Here is a 20846-nt window from a genome sequence, read left to right on the forward strand (position 1 = left end):
GTTGCCAGAGGTAGGACTCAAAATCTTAATGAACAAAAGAGCTTTGCCAAAAGCTCCAGCCCAAGACCCTCAGAATAAAGACCAATAAAGGGAAGATTATAGGGAGTATGATAGAGTGAAAAGAAGTCTCAAGAACTCTAGTCATCCCTTATTCATTCATTCATTTGTGGGATTGTGGGGGGGTGGGGAGAAAAAGATCTGAATTCCTGCTATTAAGGACTTTGTCCATCAGGAATGTAAGATGCATACAAATAGCTATCACACAGGGAAGAAATTAAAAATCAATAAAGGAGGCACACAAAAAAAGTGTGTTTAGAGAGAGAAGAAATCTCATGTCTAGGAAGCTAGGAGATATTCCTGGTATTAATAAAATAGAATAGATTTTGGAAAATATTAGAGCATTAGGGAAAAAAATATTGCTCATCTTTCTTATGTCTCGCTAAACTAATCTGCTGTATCGTCTGTCTAGTCTCAGGATTGCTGTTATCTCCTAAAGCAACACCACACCTTCCTATTACCCAAGAACTGGGGGCTGATGAATGAAACAAACCCATGAATAGTACCATGAACCAAGCTGTCTGCCCCTCCTGTGTAGTCAGCCACTTAATCTCCACAATATCACAACAAAATAGGTACTGTTATTATCCCCATTCTACAAGTGAGAAAACTGGGGCCCAGAGAAGTTAAATGACTCATCCACAATCAGTCAGCTGGTAAGTGGCACAAACAGAATTTGAGTCTGTACTCTTAGACATTACTCTAAGACATGTACTCTTAGATACTGCCTCCCAGCTGAGAACTTCTGTCTAAATTCTCAGGCATACTGTATATTGCTGGATAATACAAGGTGATTTTTGGCCACCTTTCCCCTTTAAACATATACAGCTGTTTAAAACTATTCTTATTTACATGACAAAAATATATATACCATTATTGATCTAGTTTTGAAAATGGTATGACTTTTCAAGACATAGTTTTCACAACCTTTTATGAAAAATTCGATTTGTTATTCTGAAAAAGGAAAAAAAAAATGCCTGTGTCATAATGAGCCAGTGGCCAGGAGCACTTCAGGTCAGCTGAGACTGGGGTGGACAGGCGTCATTCCTCACAGGTCGTTGCATGGCCTTGCGAAATTGCTTTAGCTTTGTTTGTTTCTCCATCGGCAAAGTAGGGATAACAACAGTGCCATTTCATAAAGTGGTAAGGATTAAATAATATTATCCATAAAAATTCCTAAGCATAGTACTTGACTGTGAATGCTCCATGAATGCTGGCTTTCATTATTTAGATCCTGAGTTATCTCTATTTCCAACATACAAGCCGTCCACCGACCACAAAAATGCTTTCCCCGACCCAGAGTCTCTCCCAATCCCTTAAACACACTTCTATTTCCCACAGAGCATGGTGACAACAGAAGCAGCTTCTCTGAGGACCCTGGACCCAAAGGTGGCTGCGTCGCCTCTCATCTCAGCCCAGGAAAGGAGCTGGCTCTCGACTACCTCCAGGCGGCACCAGAAAACTCAACCCCGATTTTTCACTTGGGTGAACTCAACTGTTGGTGGACTGGGCTCCGCAGCAGTGGAATGTGGACATAGGCTCCAGGGAGAGGAGCTCACTCACCTACCAAGCCCGAGGGTGGGGACCCCTCTTTCACAGCACCCCCGGGGGGCTCCGTCCCCTGCAGGCTGGGAGGCCACCGGGGACAGACCTAACGATGCCCAAAGAATTAATTTCCCATCAAATCCTCTGAAACACATCCCCACGATTTCTAAGAGGGAGCCCGGGGAGGGACACCAAGCGCTTCAGAAAGCCAGTAAGGAGTGAAACCCCTGCGGCACGTGTTGGGCCGCCTGAACCAGCTCCCCCAACGCACGCGGCCGCCAAGCCCGAGCCGGGGTGGTCCCTGCGGCGCCCGCAGCCCAGCCGGCCGCGGAGCACTGCCCTCCACTCACCAGGTGAAGACTTTGCCCTTGATCCAGAGCAGCAGGCTGGCCGAGCCCGGCGCGTGCGGCTGCCGGCCGCTAGGTCCCGCCGGCGGGGCGGCCTCCATGGGAGCCCCGCCGTCTTCGGCGCCCGGAACCCCTAGAAGTGCCGGGTCCCGGAAGACGGGAGGCGGCGCTTGTGCGGCCGGTGGGGGCTCGGCACGGGCAGTGGGTCTGAGCTGTCGCTCTCGCCGGCGTCCCTCTCTCACCTCTGCTGGGCGGACTCGTTCTGCGGCAAATCATTAACTGTCAAGGCCCTGGGGCCAGACGATCCATCAGCAGATGACAGAGAGAAAGCAAGGAGCAGCAGGAGAAAGGGCGCTTTTTTTTTTTTTTTTTCCCGCCTTGGCAGTGAAGCTTAACTGCTGGGCGACACCCAGTATGCATTTCAAGTTCTTATGGTCCTTTATTTAAAATCAGCAAATGAGGTGAATCGAGATTATGCCAGTGTACTAACCTAAGAAGCAGTAATTTAGCTAGTGCCGCCAAAAGCTTGACTCTCTATGTACCAATCACAAACAGAAATAGGGAGTCAGAACCGTAGAGAAGGAAAGAGTGGCTTTCTTTCTTTGCCAGGCAAACGGGGAATCCAGAAGGCTAGTTTCTAGAACAATGCCCCCGGGCCTGGTGAATAGGTAAAGGTTATATAGTCTGGCAGGGGGATGTGATAAGGCTCAAGGCAGTAAAACTCTTGCTTTCTTCAGCAAAGTTTTAAAAGGGTGGGGTTAATGACAAGATTAAGGTTTGTGTAGAGTCCAAGTTTACCCTTGGAGTACAAAATGAAAGGACAAAGGTTAACAAAGTTTTGCCAAGAAAACTGGTCATAGCTAACATCCTCTTCCAACAACAGGAAACAACTCTACATATGCTCATCGCCAGATGGTCAATACCAAAATCAGATTGATTATATCTTTGCAGCTGAACATGGAGAAACTCCATACAGGCAGCAAAAACAAGACTGGGGGCTGGCTGACTGTGGCTCAGATCATGAACCCCTTATTGCAAAATTCAGACTTAAAATGAAGAAAGTAGGGAAAACCACTAGGTCATTCAGGTATGATCTAAATCAAATTCCTTACCATTATACAGTGGAAGTGACAAAAAGATTCAAGGGATTAGATGTGATAGACAATCAGTTCAGTTGCTCAGTTGTGTGCCACTCTTTGCAAGCCCATGGACTGCAGCACACCAGGCTTCCCTGTCCAACTCCTGGAGCTCGCTAAAACTGAGGTCCATTGAGATGGTGATGCCATCCAACCATCTCATCCCCTGTTGACCCCTTCTCCCCCCACCTTCAATCTTTCCCAGCATCAGCATCTTTTCCAATGAGTCACTTCTTCACATCAGGTGACCAAAGTATTGGACTTTCAGTTTCAACAACAGTCCTTCCAATGAATATTCAGGACTGATCTCCTTTAGGATGGACTGGTTGGCTCTCCTTGCAGTCCAAGGGACTCTCAGAGTCTTCTCCAACACCACAGTTCAAAAGCATCAATTATTCAATGCTCAGCTTTCTTTATAGTCCAACTCTCACATCCATACATGACTACTGGAAAAACCATAGCTTTGACTAGACAGACCTTTATTGCAAAGTAATATGCTTTTTAATATGCTGTCCAGGTTGATCATAGTTTTTCTTCCAAGGAGCAAGCATCTTTTAATTTCATGGCTGCAGTCACCATCTACAGTGATTTTTGGATACCAAGAAAATAAACTCTTTCACTGTTTCCATTGTTTCCCCATCCATTTGCCACAAAGTGATGAGACCAGATGGCATGATCTTAGTTTTCTGAATGTTGAGCTTTAAGACAACTGTTTCACTCTCCTCTTTCACTTTCATCAAGAGGCTTTTTAGTTTCTCTTCACTTTCTGCCATAAGGGTGGTGTCATCTGCATATCTAAGGTTATTGATATTTCTCCCAGCAATCTTGATTCCAGCTTGTGTTTCTTCCAGTCCAGCATTTCTCATGATGTACTCTGCATAGAAGTTAAATAAGCAGGGTGACAATATACAACCTTGACACTCTCCTTTTCCTACTTGGAACCAGTCTGTTGTTCCATGTCCAGTTCTAACTGTTGCTTCCAGACCTGCATACAGATTTCTCAAGAGGCAGGTCAGGTGGTCTGGTATTCCATCTCTCTCAGAATTTTCCACAGTTTATTGTGATCCACACAGTCAAAGGCTTTGGCATAGTCAATAAAGCAGAAATACATGTGTTTCTGGAACTCTCTTGCTTTTTCCATGATCCATGGATGTTGGCAATTTGATCTCTGGTTCCTCTGCCTTTTCTAAAACCAGCTTGAACATCAGGAAGTTCATGGGTCACGTATTGCTGAAGCCTGGCTTGGAGAATTTTGAGCATTACTTTACTAGCATGTGAGATGAGTGCAATTGTGTGGTAGTTTGAGCATTCTTTGGCATTGCCTTTCTTTGTGATTGGAATGAAAACTGACCCTTTCCAGTCCAGTGGCCACTGCTGAGTTTTCCAAATTTGCTGGCATATTGAGTGTACCACTTTCACAGCATCATCTTTCAGGATTTGAAACAGCTCAACTGGAATTCCATCACCTCCACTAGCTTTGTTCATAGTGATGCTTCCTAAGGCCCACTTGACTTCACATTCCAGGATGTCTGGTTCTAGATGAGTGATCACACCATCGTGATTATCTGGGTCATGGAGATCTTTTTTGTACAGTTCTTCTGTGTATTCTTGCCGCCTCTTCTTAATATCTTCTGCTTCTGTTAGATCCATACCATTTCTGTCCTTTATCGAGCCCATCTTTGCATGAAATGTTCCCTTGGTATCTCTAATTTTCTTGAAGACATCTCTAGTCTTTCCCATTCTGTTCTTTTCCTCGATTTCTTTGCATTGATTGCTGAAGAAGGCTTTCTTATCTCTTCTTGCTATTCTTTGGAACTCTGCATTCAGATGCTTATATCTTTCCTTTTCTCCTTTGCTTTTTGCTTCTCTTCTTTTCACAGCTCTTTGTAAGCCCTCTCCAGACAGCCATTTTGCTTTTTTGCATTTCTTTTCCATGGGGATGGTCTTGATCCCTGTCTCCTGTACAATGTCACAAACCTCAGTCCATAGTTCATCAGGTACGCAATCTATCAGATCTATTCCCTTAAATCTATTTCTCACTTCCACTGTATAATCATTAGGGATTTGATTTAGGTCATACCTGAATGGTCTAGCGGTTTTCCCTACTTTCTTCAATTTAAGTCTGAATTTGGCAATAAGGAGTTCATGATCTGAGCCACAGTCAGCTCCTTGTCTTGTTTTTGCTGACTGTATAGAGCTTCTCCATCTTTGGCTGCAAAGAATATAATCAATCTGATTTCGGTGTTGACCATCTGGTGATGTCCATGTGTAAAGTCTTCTCTTGTGTTGTTGAAAGAGAGTGTTTGCAATGACCAGTGCATTTTCTTGGCAAAACTCTATTAGTCTTTGCCCTGCTTCATTCCACATTCCAAGGCCAAATTTGCCTGTTACCCCAGGTGTTTCTTGATTTCCTACTTTTGCATTCCAGTCCCCTATAATGAAAAAGACATCTTTTTTGGATGTTAGTTCTAAAAGGTCTTGTAGGTCTTCATAAAACCATTCAACTTCAGCTTCTTCAGCGTTACTGGTTGCAGGGTACATCATGTGAAATGCCAGGCTGGATGAAGCACAAGCTAGAATCAAGATTTCTGGGAGAAATATCAATAACCTCAGATATGCAGATGATACCACCCTTATGGCAGAAAGTTAATAGGAACTAAAGAGCTTCTTGATGATGGTGATGGAGGAGAGTGAAAAATCTGTCTTAAAACTCTACATTCAAAAAACTGAGATCATGGCATCCAGTCCCATCACTTTATGGCAAAAAGATGGGGAACCAATGTACACAATGACAGACTTTATTTTCTTGGGCTCCAAAATCACTGCAGATGGTGACTGCAGCCATGAAATTAAAAGATGCTTGCTCCTTGGAAGAAAAGCTATGGCAAACCTGGATAGCATATTAAGAAACACATACATCACTTTGCCAACAGAGGTCCATCTAGTGAAAGCTATGGTTTTTCCTGTGTCATGTATGGATGTGAGAGTTGGATCATAAAGAAGACTGATCGCTGAAGAACTGATGCTTTTGAACTGTGGTTTTGGCGAAGACTCTTGAGAGTGCCCTGCAGTCCATCCTAAAGAAAATCAGTCCTGAATAGTCTTTGGAAGGACTGATGCTGAATCTGAAGCTCCAGTACTTTGCCACCTGATGCAAAGAGCTGATATTATAAAAGACCCTGATGTTCAGAAAGATTGAAAGCAGGAGGAGAAGGGGACAACAAAGAATGAGATGGTTGGATGGTATCACCGACTCAATGGACAAGAGCTTGACCAAGCTCCGGGAGATTGTGAAGGACAGGGTAGCTGGTGTGCTGCAGACCATGGGATCATAAAGAGTCAGACTGAACAACTGAACAACACCAACTGACAAAATCAAGTTGTGTGCAGTCTCAGGTGGTCCCTCTCCTAATATAGGATGAGCCTCTCTGGTCCCTTTAATCTTGTTTCAAGTGGTTTCAAGGCTGCTACTTCCTTGATAAGCAACTGTATGAAGCTGTTGTTTGAAACTCAGGGAAGGTCTTGGAAGCTTCAATCTTGCATACAAGAAATGAAAGAACAAAAGGCCTCCATGGCCGGGAGCCCCACAGGGCGCTGCTCAGTATCACTATAGCCTCTAGTGCTTGACCTCTGCTAACCTGAAAGGACCAGCTAACCCTTCCCCTGACCTAGTCTTCCTCCCTTTGACGAACATAAAAGATATTTACCATCTAAAAGAACTGAAGATGCTTTCTACTGAAAACACAGGTAAAATCTTGTGTCTTAACCTTAAAAGGATCCTGGAAGCATGTTGTTGACTTAAAAAATAATCACAACCTAAAAGCTGAGAGTTATGTTTTATTAGGTGGAAACTTTTAGAACTTCAAGCCTGGGAGACAGGACCTCAAGTGATCCTGAGAGAACTGCCCTGAGAGGCACAGGAAGGAAACAGATTTTACAGAAGTTTTACAGCACAGGAGAGGTAGTCTGAACATCAAAAGATAGTTTTTATTTAAAGAAAACGAGATTATCCCAAGTTAAGGGATTTAGGACTTCTCTGTGGATAACAGTAGTACTAGTGTTAGTCACTCAGTCGTGTCCAACTCTGCGACCCCATGGACTGTGGCCTGCCAGGCTCCTCTGTCCATGGGATTCTCTAGGCAAGAATGCTGGAGTGGATTGCCATTCCCTTCTCCAGAGGATCTTTCTGACCCAGGGTTCGAACCCAGGTCTGCATTGCAGGCAGATTCTTTACTGTCTGAGCTACAGGGAAGATCCTCTCTATGTATGGGAAGATACAAGAGTCTGGGTTCATTGAAATTATTGCTTTCATATGTATCTCAGCTATCTGGGGATAGTAACCTGTGTTTTTTCACATCCTGAGCTTCCTTGGTATCAGTGTAGGGAGTGGCTGTAGTCTGATGGCTGCTAGATCACAGGTGGTCTCCTTCCTCTGCCCTTAGGGCCCACCAGCTTATATTGGAGGGATGCTGGTTCTAAGATGTTTACTTACTGTTATGGCAGGAAATAGGTATGTCTCTTTCCTTATGCTAAGCCTAAGTCGCTTCAGTCATGTTTGACTCTGTGTGACCCCCCACCAGGCTCCCCCGTCCCTGGGATTCTCCAGGCAAGAACACTGGAGTGAGTTGCCATTTCCTTCTCCAATGCATGAAAGTGAAAAGTGAAAGTGAAGTTGCTCAGTCGTGTCTGACTTCGCAACCCCATGGACTGCAGCCTACCAGGCTCCTCCGCCCATGGAATTTTCCAGGCAAGAGTACTGGAGTGGGGTGCCATTGCCTTCTCCCTCTTTCCTTATAGGTGTGTTCATTTTGCCTTTCAACATTCAGAATTGTCTCTGAGGTGTCAGAGAAGAATGCCAACCCTTGGCACTCAGCTAGGATGCCCTGGGCCTGGGTCATGGCTTCCCATGATTCTGCAGGCCCTTGGCACTAGGAACTGGGGTCATAAATTTCCTGATTCATTGACATGAGGACATTGGTGGGTCTTGTAGACTCCTGCTTCTGGAAAGGAGAAAAGAAAGACAAGAGAAAAAGAGTTGGGACCACTTTTCCTTGATTACGTCCTTCCCGGGGCAAGGATCAGGTGGCCAAAGTGGGAAGCAGACCATGAGAAGATTCTAAGAAAGAAAATAGATTTCAAAAAATGAAATGTAGCTTGAGGAACTTCAAGTTTAGCAGCTACAGAAACCCCAAATTTGAATGAAATGATTTTTTTAAAAAACTGTTTAAGAAGACAGGTGATATGATAATCGAAGTGTTACCAAAAGCTCGCCTCTCTGTATCTGCATGTGCATGCTCAGTTGTATCCGACTTTTTGTAACCCCTTGGACTGTAGTCTACCAGGCTCCTCTGTCCCTAGGGTTTCCCAGGCAAGAATACTGGAGTGGGTTGCCATTTTCTTCTCCAGGAGATCTTCTGCATTAGCAGGCAGATTCTTACCACTGAACCACCTGGGAAGCCCCTCTCTGTACACTGGTCCAAAATCAAATCCCAGAGACAGAGTTTTGGGTGTTCTAGAAAGTTCAGTTCAGTTCAGTTCAGTTCAGTCGCTCAATCATGTCCAACTCTTTACAACCCTATGGACTGCAGCACACCAGGCTTCCCTGTCCATCACCAACTCCTAGAGTCTGCTTAAACTCATGTCCATCGAGTCAGTGATGCCATCCAACCATCTCATCCTCTGTCATTCCCTTCTCCTCCTGCCTTCAATCTTTCCTAGCATCAGGATCTTTTTCAATAAATCAGTACTTCGCATCAGGTGGCCAAAGTATTGGAGATTCAGCTTCAGCATCAGGCCTTCCAGTGAATATTCAGGATTAATTTCCTTTAGGATTGGCTGGTTTGATCTCCTTACAGTCTAAGAGACTTTCACAAGTATTCTCCAACACCAAAGTTCAAAAGCATCAATTCTTCAGTGATCAGTCTTCTTTATGATCCAACTCACATCCATACAAGACTAGTGGAAAAACTATAGCTTTGACTAGACAGACTTTTGTTTCAATATGGTATCTAGGTTGGTCATAACTTTTCTTCCAAGGAGTAAGCGTCTTTTAATCTCATGGCTGTAGTCACCATCTGCAGTGATTTTGGAGCTCAAGAAAATAAAGTCTCTCACTGTTTCCTTTTTTTCCCCATCTATTTGCTATGAATTAATGGGACAAGATGCCATGATCTTAGTTTTTTGAATGTTGAGTTTTCAGTCAGCTTTTTCACTCTCCTCTTTCACTTTCATTGAAGGGCTCTTTGTAGTAGAAAAGGAAAACTTTATTTCTTTGCCAGGCAAAGGGAAACACATCGGGATCCTGTCTCAAAAAAAACTGTGTCTCAACCCCAAGAAATTCGATGAGGGTTTTTATAACAGGGAATCAAAGGTGAGGGTCTCCAACAAGATTGGTGTGTGAGGGATCTCAGGTTGTTGGCTCCTAATCTTGATGAGCTTCTCTGGTCCCTTTAATCTTGCCTCAGGTGCTTTCTTGGCTGCTTCTCCCTTAATTAGCAACTGTTCCATTCCACCCTTTGGAACTGAGGAAAGGTCATAATGGCTGTAGTCTTTCTAACAAGAAATGGGGGACAGAAAGTTCTCCATGCTTGGGAGCCCCACGTGGCCCTTCTCTGTTTCACAAGCACAGGTTGGAGTAATAACTTTGAAGATCGAGGAATCTCCAAGCCAAGGAGTAAAGGCAGCCACTAGAAGTTTAGAGCCATGAGAAGGAAGTAATTCTGTCAACTGAAGCCTTAACTATAGCCCAGTAAAGCTGATTTCAGACTTCTGACCTCCAGAAATAAAAGAGAATAGATTTGTGAAAGATTTTATTTTCTTGGGCTCCAAAATCACTGATGCTAAAGCTGAAACTCTAATACTTTGGCCACCTCATGAGAAGAGTTAACTCACTGGAAAAGACTCTGATGCTGGGAGGGATTGGGGGCAAGAGGAGAAGGGGACGACAGAGAATGAGATGGCAGGATGGCATCACTGACTCTATGGGCATGAGTTTCAGTAAACTCTGGAAGTTGGTGATGGACAGGGAGGCCTGGCGTGCTGCAATTAATGGAGTCGCAAAGAGTCGGACATGACTGAGCAACTGAACTGAACTGAAAATCACTGCAGCTGGCGACAATAGCCATGAAATTAAAAGACGCGTTATGGATAAAGTTATATGTATTTTCTAAACCTATATGCAGGTCAGGAAGCAACAGTTAGAACTGGACATGGAACAACAGACTGGTTCCAAATAGGAAAAGGAGTACGCCAAGGCTGTATATTGTCACCCTGCTTATTTAACTTATATACAGAGTACATCATGAGAAATGCTGGACTGGAAGAAACACAAGCTGGAATCAAGATTGCCAGGAGAAATATTAATAACCACAGATATGCAGATGACACCACCCTTATGGCAGAAAGTGAAGAGGAACTAAAAAGCCTCTTGATGAAAGTGGAGAGTGAAAAAGTTGGCTTAAAGCTCAACATTCAGAAAACGAAGATCATGGCATCTGGTCCCATCACTTCATGGGAAATAGAAGGGGAAACAGTGGAAACAGTGTCAGACTTTGTTTTGGGGGCTCCAAAATCACTGCAGATGGTGATTGCAGCCATGAAATTAAAAGACGCTTACTCCTTGGAAGAAAAGTTATGACCAACCTAGATAGCATATTGAAAAGCAGAGACATTACTTTGCCAACAAAGGTCCGTCTAGTCAAGGCTATGGTTTTTCCAGTAGTCATGTATGGATGTGAGACTTGGACTGTGAAGAAAGCTAAGTGCTGAAGAATTGATGTTTTTGAACTGTGGTGTTGGAGAAGACTCTTGAGAGTCCCTTGGACTGCCAGGAGATCCAACCAGTCCATTCTGAAGGAGATCAGCCCTGGGATTTCTTTGGAGGGAATGATGCTAAAGCTGAAACTCCAGTACTTTGGCCACCTCATGAGAGGAGTTGACTCATTGGAAAAGACTCTGATGCTGGGAGGGATTGGGGGCAGGAGGAGAAGGGGACGACCAAGGATGAGATGGCTGGGTGGCATCTCTGACTCGATGGACGTGAGTTTGAGTGAACTCTGGGAGACGGTAATGGACAGGGAGGCCTGTTATGCTGAGATTCATGGGGTGGCAAAGAGTCAGACACGACTGAGCGACTGAACTGAACTGAACTGGACCATAAAGTCTTCCTCAGAAAGCAGCACTAGCGAAATGCAGCGGGACCATACGGTCCTTGCCCCCCAGTGATGTCCTCTGCCTGCCTTTTGCCTCGGGAAAACTTTATTGGTTTTTTTCCATTAACCTTTTTTTTTCTTTTTTTAATTTAAATTTATTTATTTTAATTGGAGGCTAATTACTTTACAATATTGTATTGGTTCTGCCCGACATCAACATGAATCCGCCACAGGTGTACGCGTGTTCCCCATCCTGAACCCCTCTCCCACCTCCCTCCCCGTACCATCCCTCCAGGGAAAACTTTAATCAAAGAATAAGTTTAATCAGAGAAGTGAGAAATGCTGAGACAAAGGAAAACAGTCTAAGGAGACTAAATAATAATAATGTAATCATTCAGCATAGTCAAGGACCTTTAGTTCTTTCTCAAGGTCTGTAGATAATATTCTGAACCATATCCTGTGAGCTGTCTTATATATATACTAAAACCCCAGGTGGAAAAGTTAACGACATGATGACCAGACTGTACCTAGGACATGAGATGTCACAATTCTGAAAACTGACTGCAAAGAAGTGCGAACAAGTGCCTTACAGAACTGAAGATTAACTGTACCTAAAACCACCAAGATGATGCTAGTCAGACCACTGATGGCCAATTTGAAGATGACTGTTAGAGATGACTGTGCTGTTTCTGCCTTAAACATCGCCCCACCCCACCCCACTCTGTCTATAAATGCTGTCACCCACTGCTTGTCAAGGGGGAACTCGGCCTTTGAACAGATGTCTACTACCCTCCTCGCACAGTTGCCGGCAACTGAAATAAAGCAAACTTTCCTTTACACCAAACTGGGCCTCTTGAGCAGTGAGCAGCCGGACCCCTCACACACTCCTTTTGGTAACATTAGTAGTATTGCTCTAGCTTTGCTCCAAAACGAGCACAGACTCTTACTGAGGATTATTAATCAGTCTACATTATTTTGGCATCAGGATTAAAATACATTGAGTGGGTCTGTGGACACTAATCCACAGGTTTTTGTCAAAGGAAATTTACTGAAATATTTTGTTTAGGGAAACTTCTCTGGTGGTCCTGTGTCTTAAGACTCCTCGCTCCCTATGCATGGGGCCCAGATTCCATTCCTGTCAGGGAACAAGATCCCACATGCCACAGCTAAGAGCTTGCATGCCACAACTAAGGCCTGCCACAACCAAATAAATAAATAAAAATTATAAAATAAATATTTTAAAAATGTATTCAGGTGTTGGAGATTTTGCACCTAATAACCTTACTTCTGGGGCTTCCCTAGTGGCTCAGCTAGTAAAGACTCTAGCTGCAATGCAGGAGACCTGGGTTTGATCCCTGAGTCAGGGAGATCGCCTGGAGAAAGGAATGGCTCCCCACTCCAGTACTTTTGCCTGCAGAATTCCATGGATAGAGGAGCCTGGCGGGGTGGCAAAGAGTCAGACATGACTGAGTGAGTAACTTCCACTTTTACTTTTCAATCTTACTTCTTAGAAGTACCAAAAAAGAGCTACCATTTCTTAAGCACCTACTGTGTGCCAGGATACCAAGGGAACATTTCATGCAAAGATGGGCTTGAAAAGGACAGAAATGGTATGGACCTAACAGAAGCAGAAGATATTAAGAAGACGTGGCAAGAATACACAGAAGAACTGTACAAAAAAGATTTTCAAGACCAAGATAATCACGATGGTATGATCACTCACCTAGAGCAGACATCCTGGAATGTGAAGTAAGGTGGGCCTTAGAAAGCATCAATCACTATGAACAAAGCTAGTGGAAGTGATGGAATTCCAGTTGAGTTATTTCAAATCCTGAAAGATGATGCTGTGAAAGTGCTGCAGTCAATATGCCAGCAAATTTGGAAAACTCAGCAGTGGCCACTGGACTGGAAAGGGTCAGTTTTCATTCCAATCACAAAGAAAGGCAATGCCAAAGAATGCTCAAACTACCGCACAATTGCACTCATCTCACATGCTAGTAAAGTAATGCTCAAAATTCTCCAAGCCAGGCTTCAGCAATCCATGAACCGTGAACTCCCTGATGTTCAAGCTGGTTTTAGAAAAGGCAGAGGAACCAGAGATCAAATTGCCAACATCCACTGGATCATGGAAAAAGCAAGAGAGTTCCAGAAAAACATCTACTTCTGCTTTATTGACTATGCCAAAGCCTTTGACTGTGTGGATCACAATACACTGTGGAAAATTCTGAAAGAGATGGAAATACCAGACCACCTGACCTGCCTCTTGAGAAATCTGTATGCAGGTCAGGAAGCAACAGTTAGAACTGGACACGGAACAACAGACTGGTTCCAAATAGGAAAAGGAATACGTCAAGGCTGTATATTGTCACCCTGCTTGTTTAACTTATATGCAGAGTACATCATGAGAAACGCTGGGCTGAAAGAAGCACAAGCTGGAATCAAGATTGCCAGGAGAAATATCAGTAACCACAGATATGCAGATGACACTACCCTTATGGCAGAAAGTGAAGAGGAACTAAAAAGCCTCTTGATGAAAGTGAAAGAGGAGAGTGAAAAAGTTGGCTTAAAGCTCAACATTCAGAAAACGAAGATCATGGCATCTGGTCCCATCACTTCATGGCAAATAGAAGGGGAAACAGTGTCAGACTTTACTTTTCTGGGCTACAAAATCACTGCAGATGGTGACTGCATCCATGAAATTAAAAGACACTCCTTGGAAGGAAAGTTATGATCAACATAGATAGCATATTGAAAAGGAGAGACATTACTTTGCCAACAAAGGTCTGTCTAGTCAAGGCTATGGTTTTTCCAGTAGTCATGTATGGATGTGAGAGTTGGACTGTGAAGAAAGCTGAGTGCCAAAGAATTGACGCTTTTGAACTGTGATGTTGGAGAAGACTCTTGAGAGTCCCTTGGACTGCAAGGAGATCCAACCAGTCCATTCTGAAGGAGATCAGTCCTGGGTGTTCTTTGAAAGGAATGATGCTGAGGCTGAAGCTCCAGTACTTTGGCCACCTCATGGGAAGAGTTGACTCACTGGAAAAGACTGTGATGCCGGGAGGGATTGGGGGCAGGAGGAAAAGGGGATGACAGAGGATGAGATGGCTGGATGACATCATGGACTTGATGGACGTGAGTTTGAGTGAACTCTGGGAGTTGGTGATGGACAGGGTGGCCTGGCGTGCTGCAATTCATGGGGTCGCAAAGAGTCAGACACGACTGAGTGACTGAACTGAACTGAACTGTGTACCAGATACTTAATGTAATTTTCAATCCTGTTTCAGTTATCTGTTGTTATGTACCAAATCACCCCAAATCTTACTGGTTTCAAACAACAATCATTTTTTAAGTTTCTTATGGTTTCTGTGGATCAGAAATTTAAGAAGGTCTGGGCCAGGAAGTTCTGGCTCAAAATCTTTCTTGCAGTTACAATCAGAAGGTAGTTGAAGCTGGAAGGCAAGAGGGTGAGGGTGTGGGAGTGTTATGGTGACAGCATCCAGGGGCTGACAAGCATCTCTCTCCATTTAGTTCCATGTGGTCTCTTGCTGCTGTGCTTAGTTGCTCAGTCGTATCTGACTCTTTGTGACACTATGGACTGTAGCCCACCAAGCTCCTCTGTCCATGAGGATTCTCCAGGCAAAAATACTGGAGTGGGTTGCCATGCTGTCCTCCAGGGGATCTTCCTGACCCAGGGATGGAACCCAGGTCTTCCTTATTGAGGGTGGATTCTTTACCATCCGAGCTCTGTGGTCCCTTATTGTGCACTAATTTGGGCTTCCTCACAACCTGATGACTTTAGAGTAATTGGTCTGCTTACACAGCAGCTGGTTGCCCTCCAAGTAAGTGTCTAAAAATAAAAAAGCCAAAGTGTTGTTTATGTGATCCAACCAAAGACTACCATGCTGCTGCTGCTGCTAAGTCGCTTCAGTTGTATCCGACTCTGTGTGACCCCATAGATGGCAGCCCACCAGGCTCCCCCATCCCTGGGATTCTCCAGGCAAGAACACTGGAGTGGGTTGCCATTTCCTTCTCCAGTGCATGAAAGTGAAAAGTGAAAGTGAAGTCTCTCAGTCGTGTCCAACTCTTAGCGACCTCATGGACTGCAGCCTACCAGGCTCCTCCATCCATGGGATTTTCCAGGCAAGAGTACTGGAGTGAGGTGCCATTGCCTTCTCCATGAATATACATGTAATTAAACAAGTTGAATTTATTATTCCCTGAAGTGAGAGAGAACAAACCCATGGGAGAATTATCAGACATCTTGGTGAGAGGATGTTAGAAAGGACCTGTTAGGATTTGGGCTTCCTGGGTAGCTCTAGTGGGAAAGAACCCACTGGCCACTGCAGAAGATGTAATAGACTCTGGGGTCAGGAAGATCCCCTGGAAGAGGGTATGGCAATCCACTCCAGTATTCTTGCCTAGAGAATCTCATGGACAGAGGAGTCTGGCAGGCTACAGTCCATAGGGTTGCAAAGAGTTGGACATGACTGAGCAACTTAGCATGCATGCATGTATGAGTGATTTGAGGGAGGGTCTGAGGAAGCAGGAATTGATTTGCCCTAGATTGAATGCTGTGAGATTGGATGCAATTCTGACTGGTATCTCAATAAACTAAACTAATGTGAGGATAAAACTCAATTGACAGTGAAATAGCAGTCACTCATTTTGACTAAAGGGGGAGACTTGGTATTTTGGGGGTGTCACAGTGAAAGACCTTTTTTGTTTGTTTAGATAAAATTATGAAGTAGCCTTGTTTCGTCTCATTTTATTATGGGCTCAAAGTAGTCTTATCTTAGAGCGGTACTCTGAGATTGTTTATGTTCAATAAAAGAAAAATATGACCTAGCAATAAGTGCCAGGACAGCTTCCAAATGTTAAAAACTGCTTATTTTCTTTCTCAGCATCTTCTTTCAGGACCTAAACTTGGAAGTCACGTAGCATCACCCTCACCATAATTATGAACCCCTCCAGATACAAGGGGAGTGAATATAGACCATGTTACAACCTGAATGGTTTGTGTTTCTACAAAATTCATATGTTGAAATTTAAATCTCAGTGTTATCATATTTGAAAGTGAGGCCTTTGAGAGGTAGGTAATTAGGTAGTAAAACTGAAAACCAGAGAGCTAGCTTGCTTTTTTTCTTCTATGTGAGGACACAGTGAGAAGTTAGCAGTTGCAGTTAGCAGTCTGCAACAAAGAAGAGGGCCCTCACCAGAACCCAACCATGCTGGCATCCAGATCTTGGACTTGCAGCTTCCAGAACTGTAAGAAATAAATGTCTGTTGTTTAAGGCATTCAATATATGGTAATTTTTTAAGGCAGCTCAAATAAGCAAACCCACAGCTTTTTTTCTTTAATCTTCTGGCCACATCACATGGCATGTGGGATCTTATTCCTCACCCAGGGATTAAACCTGTGCCCACTGTATTGGAACTGCAGAATCTAAAACACTAGACCATCTGGGAAGTCTTAAGAAAACCCCCACCTCTTGATAGGATATGTGTCAAAGTCACATGAAAGTGAGTGTATGGAATGGGAGCTATTGTTGCAGATATATTTGGAAAATATAGTCTGCCGCAAATGCTTTACAAATTCCAAAAGCATTTCCAAAGTGCTTTCCTTATTTACACTGATTAGCTTATTAGCACTGTTTTTTGAGGTGAGTAACTCAAAGCTCAGAAAAATTAAGTAACCAAGATTTTCAGAATAAAAATTGACTGCCTCTGTGATTTAACTGACAAGTATGCTAAGCCTCCTTCCCACTACCTTTTCTCCCCTGTTTATAAAAATAAGTGTAAATAAACATACTTTTAAGTCTCAGCAAACACAACATATTGTATAATAAAAAAACATATGAATATCTGTGTCATATTATGATTGTCATCAATAAAAAACATGATTGTAGTTCTAAGTGTCTATGATTTTATGTTATGTTCTTTTGTGAGGCATTTTTGAATATTAAAAACACCATAATAGTAAAAAGCTGCAACTTTTTAATTGACAAATATCAAGAAGAAGAAGAATTCTAAAGCAGATATCAACATTTAAGACTCACATAAACTGGAAACAGTATTTAAGATAAACTAGTCATTTCTAACCATTCTAGTTCAATGGTTCTATGGCATAGGAGGGCTGAGAGGAACTATTCCATGTTCAAGGTCAGGAGCAACAGCTGTGAAGAGATACCCCTTATCCAAGATAAGGAGCAGTAGCTGTGCTTTGCTGGGGCAGCACTAAAGAGATACCCCACGTCCAAGGTAAGAAAACCCAAGTAAGACAGTAGGTGTTGTGAGAGGCATCAGAGGGGAGACACACAAACCATAATCACAGAAAACTAGTCAATCTAATCACACGGACCACAGCCTTGTCTAACTCAATGAAACTAAGCCATGCCCTGTGGGGCCACCAAAGGCAGGCGGGTCATGTTGGAGAGGTCTGACAGAATGTGGTCCACTGGAGAAGCGAATGGCAAACCACTTCAGTATTCTTGCCTTGAGAACCCCATGAACAGGATGAAAAGGCAAAATTATAGGATACTGAAAGAGGAACTCCCCAGGTCAGTAGGTGCCCAATATGCTACTGGAGATCAGTGGAGAAATAACTCCAGAAAGAATGAAGAGACGGAGCCAAAGCAAAAACAATACCCAGCTATGGATGTGACTGGTGATAGAAGCAAGGTCCAATACTGTAAAGAGCAATATTGCATAGGAACCTGAAATGTTAGGTCCTTGAATCAAGGCAAATTGGAAGTAGTCAAACAGGAGATGGCAAGAGTGAACATCAACATTCTAGGAATCAGCCAACTAAAATGGACTGGAATGGGTGAACTTAACTCAGATGACCATTATATCGACTACTGTGGGCAGGAATCCCCTAGAAAAAATGGAGTAGTCATCATTGTCAACAAAAGAGTCTGAAATGCAGTACTTGGATGCAATCTCAAAAACGACAGAATGATTTCTGTTTGTTTCCAAGGCAAACCATTCAATATCACAGTAATCCAAGTCTATGCCCCAACCAGTAATGCTGAAGAAGCTGAAGTTGAATGGTTCTATGAAGACCTACAAGACCTTTTAGAACTGACACCCAAAAAAGATGTCCTTTTCATTTTAGGGGACTGGAGTGCAAAAGTAGGAAGTCAAGAAACACCTGCAGTAACAGCCAAATTTGGCCTTGGAAAACGGAATGAAGCAGGGCAAAGGCTAATAGAGTTCTGCCAAGAGAACTCGCTGGTCATAGCAAACACCCTCTTCCAACAACACAAGAGAAGATGCTACACATGGACATCACCAGATGGTCAAACCGACGTCAGATTGATTATGTTCTTTACAGCCAAAGATGGAGAGGCTCTATACAGTCAGCAAAAACAACTCCGGGAGCTGACTGTGGCTCAGATCATGAACCCCTTATTGCCAAATTCAGATTTAAATTGAAGAAAGTAGGGAAAACCACTAGACCATTCAGTTCAATTCATTAAGATCAATCGCTCAGTCGTGTCTAACTCTTTGCGACCTCATGAATCGCAGCACGCCAGCCCTCCCTGTCCATCACCATCTCCCGGAGTTCACTCAAACTCACATCTATCGAGCCGATACAGGTATGACTTAAATCAAATTCCTTATGATTATACAGTGGAAGTGAGAAATAGATCTAACGGACTAGATCTGATAGATAGAGTGCCTGATGAATTATGGACAGAAGTTCATGACATTGTACAGGAGACAGGGATCAAGACAATCCCCATGGAAAACCAAAATGTCTGTCTGGGGAAGCCTTACAAATAGCTGGGAAAAGAAGTGAAAAGCAAAGGAGAAAAGGAAAGATATAAGCATCTGAATGCAGAGTTCCAAAGAATAGCAAGAAGTGATAAGAAAGCCTTCTTCAGCGATCAATGCAAAGAAATAGAGGAAACCAACAGAATGGGAGAGATTAGAGATCTCTTCAAGAAAATTAGAGATACCAAGGGAACATTTCATGCTAAGATGGGCACAATAAAGGACAGAAATGGTATGAACCTAACAGAAGCAGAAGATATTAAGAACAGGTGGCAAGAATACACAGAGAAACTGTACAGAAAAGATCTTCATGACCAAGATAATCATGATGGTGTGATCACTCACCTAGAGCCAGACATCCTGGAGTGTGAATTCAATTGGGCCTTAGAAAGCATCACTACGAACAAAGCTAGTGGAGGTGATGGAATTCCAATTGAGCTGTTTCAAATCCTGAAAGATGATGCTGTGAAAGTGCTGCACTCAATATGCCAGCAAATTTGGAAAACTCAGCAGTGGCTCCTGGACTGGAAAAGGTCAGTTTTCATTCCAATCACAAAGAAAGGCAATGCCAAAGAATGCTCAAGCCACTGCACAATTGCACTCATCTCACATGCTAGTAAAGTAATGCTCAAAATTCTCCAAGCCAGGCTTCAGCAATACGTGAACTGTGAACTTCCAGATGTTCAACCTGGTTTTAGAAAAGGCAGAGGAACCAGAGATCAAATTGCCAACATCCACTGGATCATGGAAAAAGCAAGAGAGTTCCAGAAAAACATCTACTTCTGCTTTATTGACTATGCCAAAGCCTTTGACTGTGTGGATCACAATACACTGTGGAAAATTCTGAAAGAGATGGGAATACCAGACCACCTGACCTGCCTCTTGAGAAATCTGTATGCAGGTCAGGAAGCAACAGTTAGAACTGGACACGGAACAACAGACTGGTTCCAAATAGGAAAAGGAGTGTGTCAAGGTTGTATATTGTCACCCTTCTTATTTAACTTATATGCAAGGTACGTCATGAGAAACGCTGGGCTGAAAGAAGCACAAGCTGGAATCAAGATTGCTGGGAGAAATATCAATAACCTCAGATATGCAGATGACACCACCCTTACGGCAGAAAGTGAAGAGGAGCTAAAAAGCCTCTTGATGAAAGTGAAAGAGGAGAGTGAAAAAGTTGGCTTAAAGCTCAACATTCAGAAAACGAAGATCATGGCATCTGGTCCCATCACTTCATGGCAAATAGATGGGAAAACAGTGTCAGACTTCATTTTGGGGGGGCTCAAAAATCACTGTAGATGGTGATTTCAGCCATGAAATTAAAAGATGCTTACTGCTTGGAAGGAAAGTTATGACCAACCTAGATAGCATATTCAAAAGCAGAGACATTTCTTTGCCGACAAAGTTCCATCTAGTCAAGGCTATGATTTTTCCCACGGTCATGTATGGATGTGAGAGTTGGACTGTGAAGAAAGCTGAGTGCTGAAAAATTGATGCTTTTGAACTGTGGTGTTGGAGAAGACTCTTGAGAGTCCCTTGGACTGCAAGGAGATCCAACCAGTCCATTCTAAAGGGTATCAGTCCTGGGATTTCTTTCGAAGGACAGATGCCAAAGCTGAAACTCCAATACTTTTGCCATCTCTTGCGAGGAGTTAACTCATTGGAAAAGACTCTGATGCTGGGAGGGATTGGGAGCAGGAGGAGAAGGGGACGACAGAGGATGAGATGGCTGGATGGCATCACCAACTCAATGGACATGAGTTTGGGTGAACTCCAGGAGTTGGTGATGGACAGGGAGGCCTGGCATGCTGCAATTCATGGGGTCACAAAGAGTC

At 43.4% G+C, this 20846-nt stretch overlaps 1 protein-coding gene across 1 annotated transcript in view; it reads right to left on the minus strand.

The window, feature by feature from the left end:
• The window catches only part of SLC35F2 (solute carrier family 35 member F2), a 63891-nt gene extending 61676 nt beyond the window's left edge, over positions 1-2215 (minus strand). Inside the window, exon 1 of the mRNA XM_040257917.1 lies at positions 1953-2215. Coding sequence (XP_040113851.1) covers positions 1953-2050 — 98 coding nt within the window. The 5' untranslated portion in view covers positions 2051-2215. The remainder of the gene's footprint in view (positions 1-1952) is intronic.
• Positions 2216-20846: the final 18631 nt, after the last annotated feature.

This window comes from Oryx dammah, unplaced genomic scaffold (genome assembly GCF_014754425.2).
Source record: "Oryx dammah isolate SB20612 unplaced genomic scaffold, SCBI_Odam_1.1 HiC_scaffold_17, whole genome shotgun sequence".
Taxonomy (NCBI): Eukaryota; Metazoa; Chordata; class Mammalia; order Artiodactyla; family Bovidae; genus Oryx; species Oryx dammah.